This window comes from Lagopus muta, chromosome 5 (assembly GCF_023343835.1).
Source record: "Lagopus muta isolate bLagMut1 chromosome 5, bLagMut1 primary, whole genome shotgun sequence".
In the NCBI taxonomy this organism is placed as follows: Eukaryota; Metazoa; Chordata; class Aves; order Galliformes; family Phasianidae; genus Lagopus; species Lagopus muta.
In genome coordinates, this window is record NC_064437.1 from 59,482,913 (window position 1) to 59,503,563 (window position 20,651).

A 20,651-nucleotide genomic window follows, 5' to 3' on the forward strand; every position below is an offset into this window, starting at 1 on the left:
CATATAAAATGTTGATATCAACAAGTTGGTCTGTGACTTATTCTTCAAAAATAGCAAAAAAAAATTCAAATGGGTATTCTTTTTATCCACAGCCAGGAACTGTATTTTGCATCTCACACACAGCGCTAGCTTTTGCTACTTCAAAACCATTTCACAGATCCACAGAATTATGCAAAAACATACATGGGACATGCACACAATAGCAACTTAAAAAAAAAAAACAAAAAAGAAATCAGGTGAAATAGAAACACTGTACTTCTCACCTTAGAAGCCAAAGCCTCAGCACTTTCACGGCATGTCTTCTCAATTTCAAGATGATTCTGAATACAGTTTACTTCCTCAATAACCATGTGAGAAACTATGGGGAGAATGTGAAAATTAGTCACTGTTTTCCCGCATTTGACACACACATCCCATGATCAGAAGTATTACACCTTTTTAACTTCTATATAAAGATTTCCAAAACTGAGAAGTACATAATTACATAACCCGTATGGATAGATGGATAGGAACTGCTCTGAACACTGAATACTGGAATCACTGCTTTAAGCAACTCCCTCAAGCCATGCCTGCAGCACAGACAGGGAACTGAAAAATCTAGAGTGAACTTCAGGAAGCAGAAGGCCAGCAGAAATGCTTCTGCTGATCATCGCTATTCATCTGCTTTACTTCATTAACACTGAAGGAATCAGAGTGATATCTTAAGGACTGTCCCTCAATACTGCCATCATTATTTCAATTGAAAATTGAATAATTTACCCAGAGAGGTTGTGCATACCCCACCACTGGAGGTGTTCAAGGCCTCCAGTAGAAAGGGGCTCTGGGCAGGCTGGTCTAGTATGAGATAGGGAGGTTGATGGCACTGCCTGCAGCAGGGGGTTGGAGCTTCACGATCCTTGAGGTCCCTTCCAACCCAAGCCATTCTATGAAAATTTGGCACAGATGCGGATGTTACATAAAATGAGAACCTCCATATTTTTAAACTACAAGATTAACCCAGGTGTTACAAAGAGATTATTTCCACCTTCCAGTCCTCTGGTTTCAAAAGTACTACAGTAACAGAATAACAGTAATAGCAAATAGTCCTCTTAAGAGACTTTTCCCTGGAACCTGAAGAGAAACACTTAAGTCCCCTTTGACATCCAGAGATCATCTTAATGGCTACAGAACAAGGCTTCAGGACAGGAAACATACACTGCTGGCAAGTTTCACTTAAGCACTTTTACTGATACTTAGTCAATATTAACTAATGTTGTAGTTAATCATATAGGAAGCCAGCAGTACATTGGAGTACATTGCTGCCAAATCAGAAGCTCCGTGCAATTGACAAGTTCTACAAAATGTGAGCAGTTTTAATGGCATTGCACAGATCATCAGAGTTGAAGGACTGCAGTTCAGTCCTCTGAAGTACTGGCTGTTAACTGCCCTCCAAAGCAGGAAAAAAAGAGAAGGGGGAAACTGGGAAATCTTGGTCCACAAATTGTATTCATAACATCTTCTAATAGCAGAACCACCACATCTTTCTTTGGTTGTCTTTTATTTCCATTTTTTTTTTGTGGCTTTGGAGATGTTCTGTGCTCTAAGTATGCCATTACCAGAGGCTACATTTAATTTGGATGAGGGAAAGCTTCAGGCAATATGCGCCCATCTCTGTTCTGCTTTTATTCCACTTAGCTCTAGAAGTTTGAGGCAATGAAGTGCTCTAGTCAGGATGAGGGGCCCATGGAGATCCAGAGCAGCTCCCATTTCATAGACAGAAATCCAGTGCCCCCAAGTCAAGCTGGCAGAAGTTAGGAAACAAGGATTGGGCTCACATGGTAGAACTAGGGATTACTCTTGGTTCATTTAAACTTAATTAACCTGCAATTATGATTAACTCAGGGAAAAAAAAAATCTTTCCAAATTAAATACAAAAATATATTATTTCCTAAATCTTTCCAAAGTTCTTATTATGTCAATATTAAAATTCATAAAGCAGCACTAAGTGGCCTGAAACATCTCTAACCTTGACAGTTTTTTTCAGGGGTAATAATAATCCGCAGCAAATGCAGGCCAACCAAAAACCACTTAACTAATTAGTAGTTGCAGTCACCGAGAAAACATGAATCAACACTGTTATTACAAGTGGCACATTTGAGTGGCATCTAATTATGACTTGATGAGCACGATACTTGCATTATCAACATTACTACTGCATCCCATCAGGGACTAAAAGCTGCTGATGGCATTGACTGCGAGAAACTCCCACTCAATGGTACTACAGCACCCAACAATCTCCTTGGCAGGGGCACCCTCACTAAATGACATGTTAAGCGTAATTACTGGTAGACATTGTAAATAAACAGGATTGGAAGTGAAAATTGTACCAAGTGCATAAGACACAATCTGACACATTGGAAGTGGCAGCCTTAATTGAGAGTTTCTTTGACTGCTCAAGATCATTTCAACTGCATTTCTCGGAGGACAGTGATTATAACTGTGGAGACAGACGGCATAATGGTATCAGCACTGCTGACAGAGCAGTGAATTAAATTGTATCTGCTGTTGTGTGAAAGCCTTGATGAGAGGTACAGATCCTTAGTGGTCTTATCATTATAACACAATGGTCATGTTGTCATCAACCTTGCTGGCTCCAATTGAAAAGAAATGATTGTGTGTTGAAGCTTTCCCCCCCACCACCACCTTCTATCTCTTGTGCTCAATAGAACCAATTTTCAGAGAGCTATGAAATCACGCAATAGGGCCTAAAATGCAGCTGCTTGGCATACAAACGGGGCCCCATTAAACTGGAATCACACACAATATGTGTTTATGCCAGGAGAACAAATAGAAGCTGAGTACAGGCCAAGTTTATTCACAGACACAAAGCCGATGTAGCTCTTCATCAATATAATTGCCTTTTATATTGTCGTTTAAATAATGGGCTCTATTATTGCCTTAAAATCCTAATATTTCTGGCATTTTATCACTATGTTTACAAGGTATGTCCTTTAAAAACGTGAAAGGAAGATAAAAGAAACCTATAAAATTTTACAACATCAAATATTACTTCAAATTTTATGTCTTAACTAGTTGGCATTTTCTGCCACACTCTGGTATTCCTTGCATTGTAACAAAAACAAAACGGGCTTCAATTTTTCCCAGAAGAAACAGGCTTCTTAGAGAACATTCTCACCTCACAGAATAGTTCACTACGATCATTTGGGGCAGTAGATGAGTCCTGTTGATCTTACACCATTTTCCACAATTGTATCATGCGAAAAATTATAAAATAGAAGCAAGCAAATTCCTCTATTAACGCAGTCACACAAAAGTACAGACCATGTGATTTCCTTATCCTGCATTAACTTCATCCACGTTTCTAATGCTTCATCCTGCAGTTCACCGTACTGGCACAAAGCAGACACAACAGACCACAATCCCATTGTAACTGTCTGTTCTAAGGAGCTAGTCCACCAGGATACTTCCACTCCCATTAGATGTGCTTTGTTGCTTCCAGACACCGTACAGTTTCAATAGAACCATTATCACAGAAGTGCAGAACTGAATATCAACATTCTCAAGACTAGGCAAGAAAGAACTTGCTCTGAAAGTTAGAGACATCAGATCATCCTAAAAACCTCTGATGGTGTGTCTGTGATTAAAGCAATTTTTTTGCCTTCAAAATAAAAACAGTAGTAGTAGTAGTAGTAGTAGTAGCTTCAACTGTAGGATAAATCCCACTCAATCCAAGCATGTGTTACTCTCAAAGCCACTTGCACAGCCCTGGTAAGACAGAGCCACTATTTTCACCACTTTGTACCTTAAAAACAACGACCTGTGTCAGAACCTGTAAACTCTGTGACAGCAGTTTGTCTGGCAATAATCGAAATCTTATCAATAAGCTCCTTAAAGTAAGAATTTGAAGGAGAAACATCAAGTGGACCTCAATCTCAGCATGCTGAACATCACTCTATAGGCTGCAGAACTATATTCTTCTTCACATCAAGCAAATTTCCACTAACACGTCAACTTACTCTTCTGAAACTCCTCCAGTTTTTTGACAGCCTCATCTCGTTCTTGCTTGATTTTGTCACACTAGGAAAAGAGAAAACTGAAATGAAACACTGATCCCAGTTATTTAATTAGCAGTCAATCACAACATGCAAAAATAAACAAAGATCACCTACAGGAACAATAATGTTCAGAAGCCTATCAAAGCATAATATCTTTTTACTCTCAGTCATATTAGATTGATGGGAGCTTTAATTTAAAAGTCATCATCCAGAGCATTTCTTTACAGAATGACAAGTTGTACTTGATTTTTGACTTCACTTCAGCGCTACTCAAAAAGCTTTAGAAAACCTATGTTATCCAAAACTGATATAAACAGTCATCCAGGTACCACGTGACATGAATGTGCTTTAAGTCCAGTTTCTTTAACACAAACAGATTTAGAAAATACGTCCATTTCTATTCGTACCACATGCAATAAAAATACCCACAGTCAATAACAAGGCACATCCAATTGAGTTTCATAACACTATGAAAAAGGATTCGATATTAAAAAGGGAAGGATACTCATTTTCATACCATCTCACTTCCATTAATTTTCAGGTTAACACCAATACTACAAAGGGTTGCAATCATCTATCTTACGATGGAAAGATGTCATCAAAGACAAAGAACAAAACAGACATTCAATAGACTTTTCTAATAAAACCCCTTTTAGAAGCAAATGAAAGAAACCACAGAAATGAGTAAACTTCACAAGAGGCACAGTGAGCGATTAACCACACTGAAAAACACATGACCCGGGGGGAAGTATGACTGGCACATAACGCAGCTCACACTCATGGTGTACCAACATTCTTCCTCACACGCAGCCGTGCGTATTCAAGATCACAAATCAACTTCTGGAAAAGATCTATGTGACCGAGTTCCTTACAGTGCAACTCCTCCTGCAGTTACAATGACTCCAATCACTGGAACAGAACTGGGAAAAGAAGAAAGCTGAAATGATTTTGCTCGATTTTCAGTTTTTCCACATGAGGACCCACTTTGAGTTCGCCGGGAAAGGAGCCTGCTGTTAAGTAACAAGGAGGAGAGCCTGATTCAAAGGAAGCCAAATTCACAAGAGCCCTTCTCTCAGCCCCTAGGGACTTTGGATGAAGCCCAAAGAAGGACCTGCTCTTGGATAAGTAAAGGCTGTCACCGGTGGCACCATGGGAGCAGTCCCAGAGCTAGCACTGGAAGCTACTGCTGATGGCTGCCTGCAGGAGCTGCACTTGAGCAATCTCTCCTTTTGCTGCTTCGGAGTGATGAGATGAAGGGCAGTTGCTGAGCAGGGATAAGGGTCTGTAAAACAGGGAAGAGCCGCAGAAGGAGCAAGCCATGCTGCCAAGCAGTGCCAGAGAAGGACACGCTGTTTCATCTGGCACTGTGGGGGTCAAAGAAGTTAGGAGCATCCTGCATAGGAAAGACGGAAAGGGAAACGTGTGCAAGAATCCTGCCGCTTGCTGCCCTCCCTCTCTCAGCTTCCTCAGCAGAATTTTGTCTTACCTTACCAGCAGCAGCACAGTGTAAGAACAGAAGGCAGTAAGACACAGAAAGGAAGTAGTTCTGACTGCTCCCGCACAGCACAGCTGCACTGCAAAGGAGGAGCAGCGTGAGCTGCTGCAGCTGCTGCCTCTTCACATTTTACAACAGAGACACTGTACTATACTGGCATAGTTCACCCACGGAGTTTTCTGCGCTCTGCGTGCTTACAGCCCTCTGCACATGAAGGATAAATCCCACTCAATCCAAGCATCAGTTGCTCAGTTTAAAAATATATATATACACAAAAATTAGCATTTTAAGGATCTAATCTGTTGCCTGTGGAAGTCACAAAGATGCTTTCCTGCAGATGGAAACATTGATGCAGCAAGCATATCGCATCCTCTACCACAGGAGAAAAAATTCCTTTTGAAATCCCCCAGAAACACGCTGCAAAGTGTAACAGCTTTGCCTGCACAGTGAAAAGGGAAGTTAAATGACCCATTCCACTTCACCTTGAGTGCTATTTGCAGAGGGCTCCACTCGGACCACAGCAAACTAGACGATTCTCCTGATAGCTACACGTTTCTTTGCACAATCAGGGTCCGCAGTTTTGGGTCTCTGCAGAGTAATTCCTGCTCCCAGCTACAGCTTTCTGAATATTTTCCTTTGGTGGCTGCTGTGCTTCAGAATAAAAGAGCAGGAAGAAAAGGAGAGCGGCAGATTGTTGCCCTTGCTGAAATGATCAATGGAAAGCAGTTTGCCTTTTGTCTTGCAATCAGACCTGCACAAGCAAAGCCATTACACAGCCCTGCAAAAACAAAAATTCATTTATCTTCAAACTGGCTAAAAATAAGAGAAAGTTGAGAGTATCTTTAACTCTTTGTACCATTACAACCTGAAAGTTCTGCAAGCTATTCACACAAAATGATTAAGATTTGTGACAAGAAACACTGATAGGAAATGGAGAAAAATTTCAAATGCAGATATACCAACTGTTCTTACAAAATGCACAGAAGTCATCAAAATTCAAGACCTCTTCATTTCAAAAAGGCAGCAGAGACATATACAGCAGAATTGTTAATTAACAAGCACACCACTCATCCTAAATGTTAAAAGAGAAGCAATGTTCTACTGCTGTAAAATACATTGCTCACTTTTCATTCAAGTGCATGAACTGATGAAGAGTAGTTTTCAAGCATTTATTCCCTTGTCAGAAGTAACCAACAGCTCCAAACTCAAGAATATCCTCAAATGGAATAAAAGCAGCTTACTCCTGGCTTGTCAGCCATTTCTTCTGTTTTAAACTTTATTATGCTAAGAGTTCCAACAAAATAACCATTTATACCATTTTATTTACTATGTTTAATAGCATCATTATCCCAATGTAAACCAGTGCTAATAGGCAACAGACATTTCAGTCCTGAACTAGGTACAGGAGCCAATGCAACAAGAAGTCATTGCATTTGTCCATTTAGAAAGAAGTAACAGCTCCGTTTCCAAAATTCATCTTTTCAATTCCTCAATTCTTCACCTTTAAAGCAGCAGTTGTAGGACCTTTGCCAACGCAGCTCATTACGAGATTGTTCCTTTTGAGGCAAACATTCAGAGACCATCCTTTCCTTTCTAATGCAGACAGAACAGACTAATATGTCCACTGCTTAGAAGCAAATCACCTACATGGCAAACACTGGTGCTCACACCAAACATTGCATATTCAGTGATGTGAATGATAGTAAACAAACTTGGCCTGCACTGGGAACGAGCACAGTAGCAAGAGAGTATCCTGCCAGCACAGGAACCTGATAGGACCAGGCGATGCTGCGCAGCCAGTGCATACAACCACCTGGAAGGCTGTGGTTTGCACACCCACTCTGCTCATCCCATGACTTTTTGCCATTAGTTTCAGGGAGGCAATTGGTGGATTTCTTCTCTGATTTTCATCTAGCAGTCATCTATTTTGCCAACTATTTTTTGCATAAGCTCCTACTGCTTTCAGTAAAAGGCCTTCAAAGGGCAAAAACAAGAAGGAGATTGTTCAGCCCAGATATTAAAATACAAGAAGTTCACATAGCAGCCATATAGTCAATTAAGCCATTGCTAAGCAACACAAGATACATTCTGTCCCTTTTACACAGATTGTACAATTTATGCAGATTTAATGCTTGTTCTAAAATTATTAGTTTGGCACAGCGTGCAAAAGTATCCCATGACATTTGCTATGCTCCTAGAAAGAATGAGCATGTCATCAAGGCAGAATCCCTTCTCTGTTCCCATTTGGTGACAAAACATATAATCCACTCTGTACACGTGCTTTAACAGAACAAACACCATGAATGATGTATCAGAGATACAGTATTACACCTACTGTTTTGGAAAGCTGTCTTGCTTTTTTTCCCCCTACTGGCAGAATGACAAAACACTGTCAAAACCAGTGTTTGGAGTCATTTCTGGCTGATTAGCAAGTAGTCAAATATTTATTCATGCTCTGACTATGAATATATCAGAACTGCATATTAACTATATTTGTGTGTAACTGAATGTTAGTTACCTTCTATTTTTTGTGAACTAGCATGCATGTTTAGTTGGTTACTTCAATTAAAAGGAAGACCGAAGTGATCTGCCAACATCATTTTTGCTCCAGTTTTTGAAAGTATTTAAAAATATAAATTAAAAAAACGCCTGCACCAATTTTGTCAGAGACCCCATCAGAGATCTCCAAATCGGCAGTTTAACGAGGGTTGAGGAAGAAACACAGTGGACCAAAGATCTGATCTTTTACTCCTGAATTGCCAAGGTTAGTAGCACTCTCTTAAGCAGTGTTTTTTTAAACATAGTACGCATAAAAGACAATTGACTTTCTAATCTGAAAAAGAAAGAAAAATACTGGACAAAGAGCACACATTTTCAAAAAATAAATTACATTTGATGCTGAGTTACACATCTGCAGTGCACTTAGTTCCACTAGGATCTAATATGAAGCAGGATCGCTTTTCCATTAGTTAAACTGAGGCAGCTCATGTTGCTGTCATACGTGTGTACTGGTGACTTAGAAAAATAAATTCCACGGAGCGTAACAAAAGCACAGACATAAAGACTGACTTTATGTGGTACTTCCCACAGATCACCTGCAAGTCTTTAAAAAATTCCCTCGCATCTTGGATGCAATTGTGTTGTCCATAATGGATACAGAGGAAGCTTACACCCTGACAGACAGTGGCAGAAATTGGAACAGAATTTACTTGCAGCTTCCAAGAGCCAAAAACACAGACAGCTTGTGTCACAATTCTTCCAGCATCACGTTTGATCTTGCAAAGCATAGACTAGACATACAGTTTCAGAGACACTAATAAGCTTGCAGGATTACACAGCCCTACAATAGTTTCTTCCAGTATTGGTGCTGTAAGTAAACACAGCCATGAACTCCTTAACAGTAGATTCTTTCTGTGTACAAGAAATGTACTTACAGCCTCACACTTAACCACTTCAGTCCAAGCACTTCAACAATTAAGCAGAACTGCATACATAAGCTCACCAGTCTGCAGGATGGAGGTTCTCACACCTCCCATCTTACAGCTGGGCAAATCATTTAAGAATGTGCTGGAGGATTCTCAACTGTTATCCCAGTATTTTGAGAAGCATCATAGCAGGTTTCAGAAGAAGCACACGAGAGTGACTACACACATGCAGTAATAAGACATCTTGTGGAAAAGAGGAACAAGAAAGAAAAGCAGAATGTAGCAGTAACCTCAGAACCTCGCATTTCATCTTTTTTTTTTTTTTTCATTTAAGTTGTCTTTGGAAAAAAAAATTGTTAATAAAAATGCAGTTCGAAGAAACCCTCCTGAACAATAATCCGTCTTTTCCTTGACACAAAGAAAACTTTCCTGAAGAAACTCCCAAGTTATTATGACAAAGTTTCAGGGCAAGGCTGGAGCACTCATTTTCCAGGCATGGGAAAGTCCCATTACGGAACTCCTTGCATGTAACAGAAGCCAATTCACCAACATCAGCTCAAGGGAAGCCTGAACACATGCAATAAAGACAGAGTTGTTGGGGGCAGAATACACAGAAAACACATAGCTCAATATATGGGTTACAGACAGTCTGCAGACTAGAGGAGTACTCTGGGGACGTACTGCACATGATCTTACATCCCTCCCTCTCTGCTGCTGGCCTTTGCCAGAGACGGTGTACTGTGCTGGACAGACTCCTTCTCCCATGCACTAGAAGTTAACTGCCACAGTTTTCTCAGTAGTGAATATCAAGGACAGATTTCCTGGGATATCTGGAGCTCTGGCGTAGGACAGCGAATGAGAATGCAGGAATAAGCACAACAGAGATGCTATCATTGGGAAGGAGGGAGTGAAGCAGAATATGCTGAGCTCAGTGGATATATACAGAATCATTGCTGAAACATAATATGAAAAGAAGCTCTGAGGTTTTTTTTAATAATGAGAAAGTAGTTAAGGACAAGGTCTCCCCATTACAACTTTGAATTGCAACGTTTATAACAACCAGACTAAAATTGACATTTTAGAAATGACTTCACAGAAAGCACAACTAAACCTTCACGCTCTGGCAGCTAATAATGTTCCCTAGTACTGGAGAAAGGGGAATCTTCTGCTCACCATACAGAGTGGCAGTGCCCTCATTGCCTTCCCCACTATCTAGACCTGATAGGAGGTTTTCACTGATCACAGTTTCTTTTGGCAGATACCTGCTAAAAACTTTTTGCACATTGACATCGTTATGCAGTCTAAATAATTGTCATCAAGCCTCTTTCCAAGTTCTCTATTCTCATTGGGATTCTCACAGGAGTCCAGGGTGAGGAGAGACACCCTGCCAAACGTGCTGAACCTCATTACTAGGAAAACAGCTTACCATGATTACATTAACAAATCTGGAAAGTGGCACTTATGTTTGTATCACCAAAGCTCAGAACATTAAAAAAATAGAGCCCACAGTAATGAATGATGTCTAGTCTATAAATTCAAAGTCTCTTTTCAAGTTACATAGGTGCACATATTTCACAACAGGATATGCGATACACGGCAAATCTGTTTTCAGCTGCACTCTGAATGTCGAGGTGAGACATCTCCTATTCAAAGAAATCTTGTGGAGAGAGAGAACTGAGTAACTTCAGAAATCGTACTCCCACATTCTGAATGTGTAGAAGGACTGGTTAGGGCAGGAGTTGTTCTATTTCCTATTCATTAAGTTTCAGCACACAAATCAAGCTGTAACATAACAATGTTTGGATCCAAAGGAAACAAGTTTTCCTAAGAATATTTAAACACTTGTGTTTGGCCTACACTGACAATATAAACCAGCTATAGAAATAGTCACTTAAATATATATACTCACACATTTATAGCAACTTTTCTGGTCTAAGACAGCTAGAACAGCTGCTGGGAGTTACTTCCTTTGCTCCTTAACACATATAGGTGCAAGAAGTATTGATTAGTGATGCCATTTTAAATAATCAGCGGAGCTCACAAAAGCAGACAATAACCTCTCAATAAAATATTCTGATATTTAACATTTTAGTATTAAGGAAATTATCCTTCAATACAAACCTCCTCTTTCGTTTTCTTATTTTCTGCTCTAAGCTCTTCATATTCGCCAATAGCTATAAAAGAAAAATAAAGAAAAAAAAAAGGTTAACATTGCAACATCTCTTTTACTCAGATTAACTTTCTACTTATTCATTTTAAAGCTCTTCTGGCTATCTACGTAGACTTTGAATAACATGGGTCGTAAACTTTATTAATAGCCTATGGATCAACTGGACATCCTTTTAGAATAGAAGTAATTGGAAAGCATCTGAAAAGGATAGTAGCTCTCAAAACAATCAATTGTTGATCAATGGAAAGTTAAACAATCTTATTGACTGAGTTCAAAAATTACAAGGTGAATGCACTGGCTTGTAGACACTAGCTTAAACCCACACTGGCTCAGGTTACAGATTAATGGCAGCAGGCACTGTTAACTTAACACTGTTACGCATAGATACGCACACACACCTCCAGAAGAGCTGAGCACCTTTCTTATTTCTTTAAATATTTTCTCACAGCAGAAGTCCTACAAGATGCTTTTTTCCTTTACAGTCCATGAGGAAGACATAAGAAGATAGCACGGTTTATACAAGATCACACAAGAACTCGTGATCCTTGCTGCAGGGATCAGCAAGGAGCAGCTCAACCTCCGGGATGCTGAAGGTCCCTTGTTTCAAACCAATAAATGATGCACAGAAATAATCCATCAGTCTATGGGATTTTACTGTGTGTGCCAGGACTGTTTCAGCCTTCAAGAATTTCTACTACTATTATGAAAAAGTGTGAACGCATCTTCAAAGTAGTAAAGAAACTAATTGTGCTAGAAGGGAACTCTGTTCAGCCTTTAAGATGCATGCTACACGAATAAAATAAGACATTATCCTGCCTCTTATTCCAGCCCCTCAATACCCACTTCTTCAAAACGTTCTCACATACAAGAGGAAGTTATACCAGCACACCAGTGTTATTTTAATCCAGCTTAAGCAGAACTGGATAAAGGTTTTGAATACCTAGCTTTCAGATGATAGAGATACTGTAGGGTAAGATGGTAAGAGAAACTTCATCTGAAGACATGACCCTGTAAAGTCTGGAGCAACCTGAAAACCTGCTATTCCTTTCCAGTTTTAAATACCCCAACACTTTCAAACACAAAGCTCTTAGAAATCAAGTTGTGCTGTGCACTGCTGTGAAGTTTCTCTTCTCCCCTAACCCCAGTGTTTCAAAATCTGTTCAAATATAACAAATTCGACTCACTCCTGAAAGCTACGTCTAAGATTTCACAGTTCTACTTGTCTTAAGCACATCTGTTACTCACAAGGAAATATATCAAACATAACAAACTCAAATTACTTTATTTTCTCCAAGACCATTTCATTGTAGAGAAATGGGTACAAAGTACAAAGAGTCTGGGAGACAGACTGCAGTTGCAGCTCCTCAGCAAGTCCCTCTAACACAGGGCTCTGGCACGCTCAGACCAGGAACAGGGTCCTGGCAACACCTTGCTGATATGTTAACCTGAAGAGCTTGCGAAGTGAAACAAAACACACTTCTTATCCAGGAATGTAAAAGCTATGTCTCCTGATCACTGCTCTACTGCTAAGCCATTTCTGTGCTCCCGTTAGGAAAACAGAGGCAGGCTTCTAACACCAGAGCTAAGATTCAAGAAAAGGATGAAGTCTGTATCAGCAGATACTGCTTCCTTGTACTTGTAAACTGATAGCATGTGTTCACTTTTAAGGCCAACTCACATTTGTTATGCAATGAAAAATGTGAGTGCAGCTCTCATCTGCTCTGTGAACCAACAGTTCTGAAGTCATAAGCACCTCAGGCTGGGACACAGGAACAAGTTCCCACAAAGCCAGGCAGCCAGGAGCTTACACAACACTCCAACAACCCGTGCTAACAGCACATCTACGTGATTGGAAATTGAACTGCGTGTTGGAGGAAGCCATTCCTTCTTCTACAGCTGTTGGTAGGGCACAACACATTTGCAGTGGAATGAAAACACAAAACCGTCGTTGTGGTAGCAAAGGTAATGGGAGGATGGTTGGACTAGATGATCTTGTAGGTCCTTCCCAACCTTGTGATTCCATCATTCTACGCTCAGCTGCTTTGTGCCAAGCTCACACTGCATTGTCTTTTCACCACGGCCACTCCCTTGCTGGAATTAAGAAAACAATTACTTTTTTCTTGAATATAAGTAGCAGTGTTCTGCTATCTTATTTTGAGACCTTTATGCAAGGTAATTTCTGGATCATCGTGTCTCCATACAGATCTCACTCTTTAGATTTTCAGGTATGGATTTACAAAATGCTAATGAAGAGTCTGCTCTTTTTATCAGGAAAGTCAAATAATAATTAGAAAATGACCACATGTTTTCTGCTAAACTTTCAAAGTTTAATGTACAACAGAGTTTTGAGGCTGCCCCTGAAAGAGTCACAAGCCCAACTAATGTTCACTGAAGTGAGGAAGTGCACAAATGTAGAAATGATCTCATCACTCTATAGCTGTCCTAGGAAAACCAATACAGCAGCAACTAGATGCCACTTCATGTTGTAAAACTCATATAGAGTTTTTTAGCCCTAAAATCATTTTTGGGAGAAAAAGTATCATTATCACTTTTCCCTTGAATGACAAACCACAAGCAAATCCTGGTACAACAGGATCTAACTCCTCTGTAGAAGCCAGAACTATCACTTCTCCTTATTCTACAAAGGCTCCCACACAGCGTACTCCTGACAATGGCATCTCAGCATCCGAAATCTTACATCTCACATTGGCTCATTCAGATTATGCTGCACTTACATTACCCTGCAAATAAAGATTAGCAGTGTGCGAAACAAACAATGAAGATGCTATACTAAAGATGCTACTGAAATTCTAGAGCTCTACATCATTTTCCTCAAAGAATCAGCACTGTAACACACATGAATAGTAAAATTCCTACTCTGTATCCACTCACCTCCCACGAACCCTGAAGAACCTTACTAAATACCTATCACATACCTTGGAATACTGCCACTGCCTGACAGATACCAGTTTATCTTTAACAGATTTATTCCTGATACACAGCAGTGTGATGGAAATAATGTAGCAGGATATAAATTTCATTGCTGCAGGCTAACTTCTTGCAGACTGAGGTGCAACACTACAAGTTGATTTCAACACCAAAGAAACAAAAATTTTGTGAAGGAAAAAGAACAGAATATTCTTGGCTACAGCTCCCAACCCACACAAAACGTACTCCCAGCCAGCACTGATCTTATTTTCAACTAGTCTGAATGTGGATTTACTAACAGAAGATGTGTCACCTCCATTAGTTGATTTATATATTTATATACATGTTATGTTAAAAAGCACTTATTAGTAAAACAAGATCAAAAGAGTTACAATTAGGTTATGATTATAATTTACACTGAACAACAGAAAAGACACCTGCATGTATACACAATGAGATTTCCCAGTCTTTTATTACAAAAAAAAACATCCTAAAGTTGCATATTAAAAATCACAAATAAGAAAATTCTACACTCATATACTTCAGCATTTATACTGCAAACCAGACTGGCCTTCAAGTACATGGAGAGCCCTTCCACGTCAAATCAGCCCATAATGCCACTTCAGCATTCCAGACTTACTTAATCAAATAAATAAGTAGTGCACAAGGAAAGCACAGGTCACTCCACTATCGATCCTTGTGGGCTGCAGGCTGGCATGCATTTACTGGTGCAGGCAAGAGCCAAAGCTTGCAGTGCAAAAAGCTATCCTAATGAAATGTGTTGGTAGAAGCAAATTCACAGCTGGCCTTTGGCAGCTTTGGACACCATGAGAGGGAGAACCATCCCTGATAGCATGAGCACAAGAGAAGCTCCATCAGGCTGGACCCTTGTGCACCTGGAAAACAGCCAGGCCAAATCTGTTGCTATCTGGGAGGCAGTTTGCGCAACAAACTCCTGACAAGCCAAGTGTGCAGGAGACCTGTGAACTGCTCTCAGGAGTAAAAACACAGGCCAGAAGGACTGGATTTTTCTGTTGTTCCCAATCTTAGGTCAAAGATCCCTTCTGCTATGCCCAGGCAATCTCTCTTCCAGCAGGACATGGCGTGGCATTGGTAGTATCAGCCATGTGCCAACTGTAAGGTTCAACTAGCAAACACTTTGCTGTATCCTACACTGCATCCTGGGAGTCCCCTAGCTCCCTGGAAAACAGAAGGGGAAATTAAACATACCACAGCCTGATAAAGCTTAACCATTAAGCTTATATAAAACAATTTGCCTTCACAACTTTCTGAAAAAACAGACAGCGTTACACCAAAGAGCTGAAGCAGGAAGCACTGTTAAACTCTAACAAATGAAGAAAGCATTTATACACAATGGGTTCTGCTGGGGAAACGATGGCTTCTGCACACAAAAACTCAAAAACACATGTACATGGGAAAAAGTGTGTAGAGCAGATGTCTACAGAAGGAAATGCAAAAGCCAACAGGGCATCCCAACTGATCCCAACTGAATGAAAAAGGCTCTCTGGCCATAAAAATTACCTGTCACGAAGAACAAATTTGTGAAATCACATTAAGAGCTTGTCAATAACACGTACATAGCACTACTCTCAGATTTTCATGCCAGCCTAAAGAAGCTCTAAAGAAGATGCGTTCAAACGTTGTGGTGCTATGTTTTTTTAAAGAGAGTTTGTAGATCTTAAAATAAGAAAAACGTTTGGGATGAGAGACTCAGAATCATCACACTTCATAAAAAATAAAATAGCCAACACAAACATAGATAAGATCTTTAAAATAGATTAAGAAAATCATGTTTAGTACATCTGCAGTTGATGGTGGTCATTAACTACAGTAATTTAGCCAAGTCACCAGGAGTTTGTGATAGTGGCAGGGGAAGTGCTTACATAATGTATAACTCCAGATGTTGTGACTGCTGACTGCTGTTTTCAGCTACACAAAGATATCACACAGCTGAAGGTGCTTCTTTAAGAGCAAAATTTCAGCAGCACCAATAAAACCAAAGACAAGCATGGCAATCTTCCATGCTGGCTACCATGCAGCTCTTAGGCTGGTTTGGCGCCCTGCTGAAAACACCACTTTTAGGTAAAAAAGGGGCATTTAGGTAATGCTAATATTCATAGCATACCTGCTTCATCTAATCAAGCCATCTCAGAAAGCTATTCGTAGAATGAAAACTCAAATAATACTTGTAAGGCTTAAGTATCATTGGTACAGAGATCGTGTTTCTCCATGATATTCACCTTAAACTTGGCAACAGAGCAAGCTGAAGAGCAAGCAGTGTCAAGTATCCAGGTCTAATCCACAGGACCTGGAAAATTCAGCATGGGTGAAAGATAAGCTATCGTGCTCACAGACAGTTTCAGTGTCCTTGTCGCTGTGCAGAGCTGTGCCAAACAGCCAAGTGAATTTGTCCAGACACCAGTCAGTGTCTCAGCTGCCACTGAGAATCGCACAGCAGCCACCATATACCTGCCTCAGGTGCAATCTGCTGACCTTGGTAAGGGAAGTAAAAGCAGCACTGAAATGTTTCTGCAATCAACCACGTACACAACTGCTGCCCTCTCCACCTAGCCAGCCAGTGCAGCTACCTGGCATCATATACAGGCTGTTTCTCAACACTGGAAAAACACACCCTGAAAAAGAAACTGAATGCAGGCTACCGAGAGAATGTGCTCAAACTCCTTCAAATCAATGTCTGTAATCCAGAAATCTGACAACAGACCCCAACGCCGCAATAAGTCTCAAGCCATATACCACTTCGAATGCAATAAACACAGGACTCCTGAACAGTTCACACACCCAGAATCTCAAGCCTTCAGAGACTGCAGGTCATTCCACCACCATATACTCTCAGTGTAATATTCTTATCTATACATAGAAGCAGCAAAGAGGAAAATTACTCGGGTTTTGTTCTTCCTCATCCCAACCATCTCTGGGCTCTGTACTCGGGACACTTCAGTCCCATCAGTTAACACCATTTAACTGCAGCAGGTTAGCATAACGCACTGGTTTGCATCTAAAACAGTGCAATATCAAAAAGCAAGTATTTTCAATTAGTTTTCTACTGGATAATTCTTCTCCCATAAAAATCAGCTTCCCAGCCAGTCATGCAATCACAAAAATATTTGTCAGTCCTACAAATTACTAGCACTCCTACATTTGGAGAACATCTATTAAGAACAGCACATTACAGGACAGGATCTGCCTGTTAGTTTCTATTTCAACAGCTTACAAGGATCTAGGGCAGCTAGCACTCAAGTTACAGTGCCTTTCACTTGAACAAACTCCTGAAGTCCCATGAAGTCTCTTTAGACATTAAAGGACACTCAGTCTACCTGAGCAGAAGACTTTCAGACATCAATACTGAAACCCCAGTTCTTCTGAAGTCAATGAGAAAACTCAAAGCAATTTCAAGATGTTGGGATTTCTGAAGAACAACCCATACTTGCCTCGTTAGCAACTCCGCATTGCCATTTTAGCAGCCATTATTTTGGTACAGACAACTCTTCAGAAGCCAGCAGCACTGGAAGGAAGCAATCAATTGGGAACAAACAGCCTTTTAGCCTTATTTTTTGGTCCCACACTATTAAAACTCATATATCATCATGAATTTTACAACAACTGTAATACTTGTAAGTCAGAATCCAGCTGGGACAACCAAATATCATGAATTTACAATGCAGACTGTACAGGCAAAAGCAAAAAGGAAGTGTCAAAGTGGGTGACCACAAACATTCACCTGAAATTAGTTTCAGAAAAGCTCCTGCTGCACAGCAGAAGTGACCCAATCCAGTTACAGCGTGTAATATGTTTGCTGCATGTAAAGTTGAGAACAGAGGCATTCCGGTCTCTGGAGAGATGCTCACAGAAAACATTCACAACTCAGATGATTGAAAACTAAGCCCAAAGACTGTCATCTGTTTAACCAGCCACGAAACTTTTACAGACCAGTTCGGTTTGGAAGCAGACTGACTGGTGAAGATGCAGGCTACCTTTTAAGCATCCAACTTTTTTCCTTGTCCCTTCTTACCAATAACACAATATGTTCCATTATCTTAGGACCTGAGCATCCGTAAGACTGAAGCACTGAACTTCTCTACAAAAGCACTGAGCAGTGACTCACACAGGGAACCCAATGTGCCCTTCGTTCATTTACACTGGCACTACAAAGGCAGCAAAGAAACTTGTGGCATATCAGGGCTAGCCATGGGCTGTATCACCGGGAAGTTCATGTGCTGATTAGGAGTGGAACAGAGGATGCTTCGTAGGCTGGTTAACACCTCCTGCCACACACAACAGAGCAGGGACAGGGAGTTTAGAAACAAGGAGGATCTTCTCACGAAACAGCCTTTGCAGGAAGCCAGGCTTTCACTTCTCCATGCCTCGGCACTCCCGCCGAGTTTCTCTTCCAAAGGGGAAAGGACGTACTGACACCGTGGGAGGCCAGACCGACAGCCAGCTGTCGCTGAGGGCTCCCAGCACACGAGGCAGCAGCACCCAGACACGTGCCGCGCTCCTCGCCCTCAGCCGGCCCGCGCCATCACTCACTTGACACCCACCTGACAGCACACAAAACCGGCAGCTGTGGAGAGGCGAGGCGGCCGGGACCAAAGAGCCGCAACGTGCCGCCTCCCGTTTCCAAGCCTGCTTTTTTTCCCCCCGCAGGGACCCGAAAGCTAAGCGGGGCCGGGGGCCGCCCAGGCCGCACCGCTAGCCGCCAGCCCTGCGCCGCAGGCCGCGCCCGGCCCGCACAGCCCTCTCACGCCGCCGCCTCGCGCCTCCCCGCGGCCGCGCTCCCACCGCCCGAACCCGCGGCGGCCGAGGGAAGGAAGGAAGGAAGGAGAGCCGGTCCGCTCGTAGCCGGCCGGAGGCGCCGCCCGCCCCTACCTCGGTCCTTCAGGCTGACCAGCAGCTCCAGCTGCTTCTCCTCGTCCGAGCTGTTCATCCCGCCCCGCTCCGCCTCACCTCTCCCGGCTACACCTGGCAATGTTTGGGCGGCTCTCGCGGCCCCGGGGCGCGGCGGGCGCGGCGAACGGCCCGGCCCGCTCCGCTCTGCACATGCCCAGACTCCCGCGGCGCCCCAGTGAGCATGTGCGGGGTGCGGCGGCTCCGCGCCCCGGGCTGTGCGCGGCACCTCCCTGACGGGCGGCGGCCGGGTGGCCCCTGTGAGGCCGCGCCGCGACCCAAGGGGCTGCGGGGCGAAAGCGAAATCCTGAGGGACGCGAAGGAGGCGGGAAGGTCGCCGGGAGGCGCTCGGGGTGCTGCTCTGGGTGGTGTCCAAAATGCGCACGAGGGGCTTTAATGAGCACTTTGACACCGTTCGTAGAGAGCGGCGTTCCCAAAGGTTCCAGAGAAGCAGCTGCGGGGCAATTCCAGCGTCCAGTGCGGACAAAACGTTGGACGATATCAGAGCGGAGAGCTTTGGTGGAGATCCTGCTCCGTTTGTCTGTGAAGAACACGGTTGTTCTTCCCAGCAATCCCAGAGGGGAAAAGGAGAGGACCTGGCAATGAACATAGAATCACAGAATCGTTTGAGTTGCAAGGGACCTTTAAAGGCCATGTGGTCCAACTGCCTGCAATGAACAGGGACACCTACAGCTCCATCCGGTGCTGAGAGTCCCGTCCAGCCTGACCTTGGGTGTCTCCAGGGATGGGACATCCACCACCTCTCTGGGCAGCCTGTGCCAGCGTTCACTGGCCCTATTGTAAAAAATCTTCTTCCTTACATCCACTCTAAATGTCCCCTCTTTTAGTTAGCAACCATTTCCTGTTGTCCTATCACAACCTACCAAAGAGATCTCTCTATGATTCTATCTCTGTGCTAAAGCAGTGACCCTACCCAGCTCCTCTGGAACCTGGCAATGAATGCATGCAGTCACTGCAGAGTTTGATTCTACCCTATTTTTTTGCTGAACTTCAGAAACTTTAAAGTCAGAAGTTTGAAGTAAAATTGCTGTCCTTGTTGTTAACTAACCAAATGCTATGAGGCTCACGATTCATAATGGACAATACTAGGATAAATCTGAAGTTGAGCTCATTTCCAAAAGCCTCCTGTCAGTCACACTGGAGCTGCTCACAGTAGCGGTCCACTGAACCGCAGCAGTCTCCAGATTCATTCTTTAAGCACTGGCAAAGGCACAGCTTTTCCATCTCCTTCCTTGGCAAGTGCCCGTAGCACACCATGGCATCCAGTACATGGAACATTGCCCCAGACACAGCAACCTTAGTTAGAAAGATCTGTGAAAGAAAGTGAAGAAACTTCATAGTGAATTGCTGCTCAGACCTCCTGCCTCTTTCTTGTCTGACTGTAACCTGTAGTCTTCTTAACCCAGTAAACCTTTAAAAAAACAATGAGACTTTGTGTTGTTATTCTGTAGTGTTATCTGTCCTAGAGCTGGTTAATAACACATGTAATAGTGCCCTGGAAAGGAGCCAGGAGCCCACGTGAGCTGTACTGGTGCGATATGCTCAGGTACAGCTACCCAGGCCACGTGGGAAAGTTCAGAAGCTAGTCGTCTTCTTTGGAACTAGTCAGCATAAAATGCATTTAACTGCTC

The 20,651-nt window shown here is 42.2% G+C and overlaps 1 protein-coding gene across 3 annotated transcripts in view; it reads right to left on the reverse strand.

Annotated features, from left to right (window-relative positions):
- The window catches only part of SHTN1 (shootin 1), a 58,170-nt gene extending 38,973 nt beyond the window's left edge, over positions 1-19,197 (reverse strand). Inside the window, exons 1-4 of one of the 3 annotated variants that reach the window (XM_048945063.1) lie at positions 18,982-19,196; positions 11,097-11,149; positions 4,017-4,077; positions 264-358 (exon numbers count right to left, since the gene is read on the reverse strand). In XM_048945063.1, the coding sequence (XP_048801020.1) occupies positions 264-358; positions 4,017-4,077; positions 11,097-11,149; positions 18,982-19,039 (267 nt within the window). In that variant the 5' untranslated portion in view covers positions 19,040-19,196. Of the gene's footprint in view, positions 1-263; positions 359-4,016; positions 4,078-11,096; positions 11,150-18,653; positions 18,674-18,981 lie in introns of those variants that run through there. The other 2 variants (XM_048945065.1, XM_048945064.1) reach the window with 2 other exon arrangements.
- Positions 19,198-20,651: the final 1,454 nt, after the last annotated feature.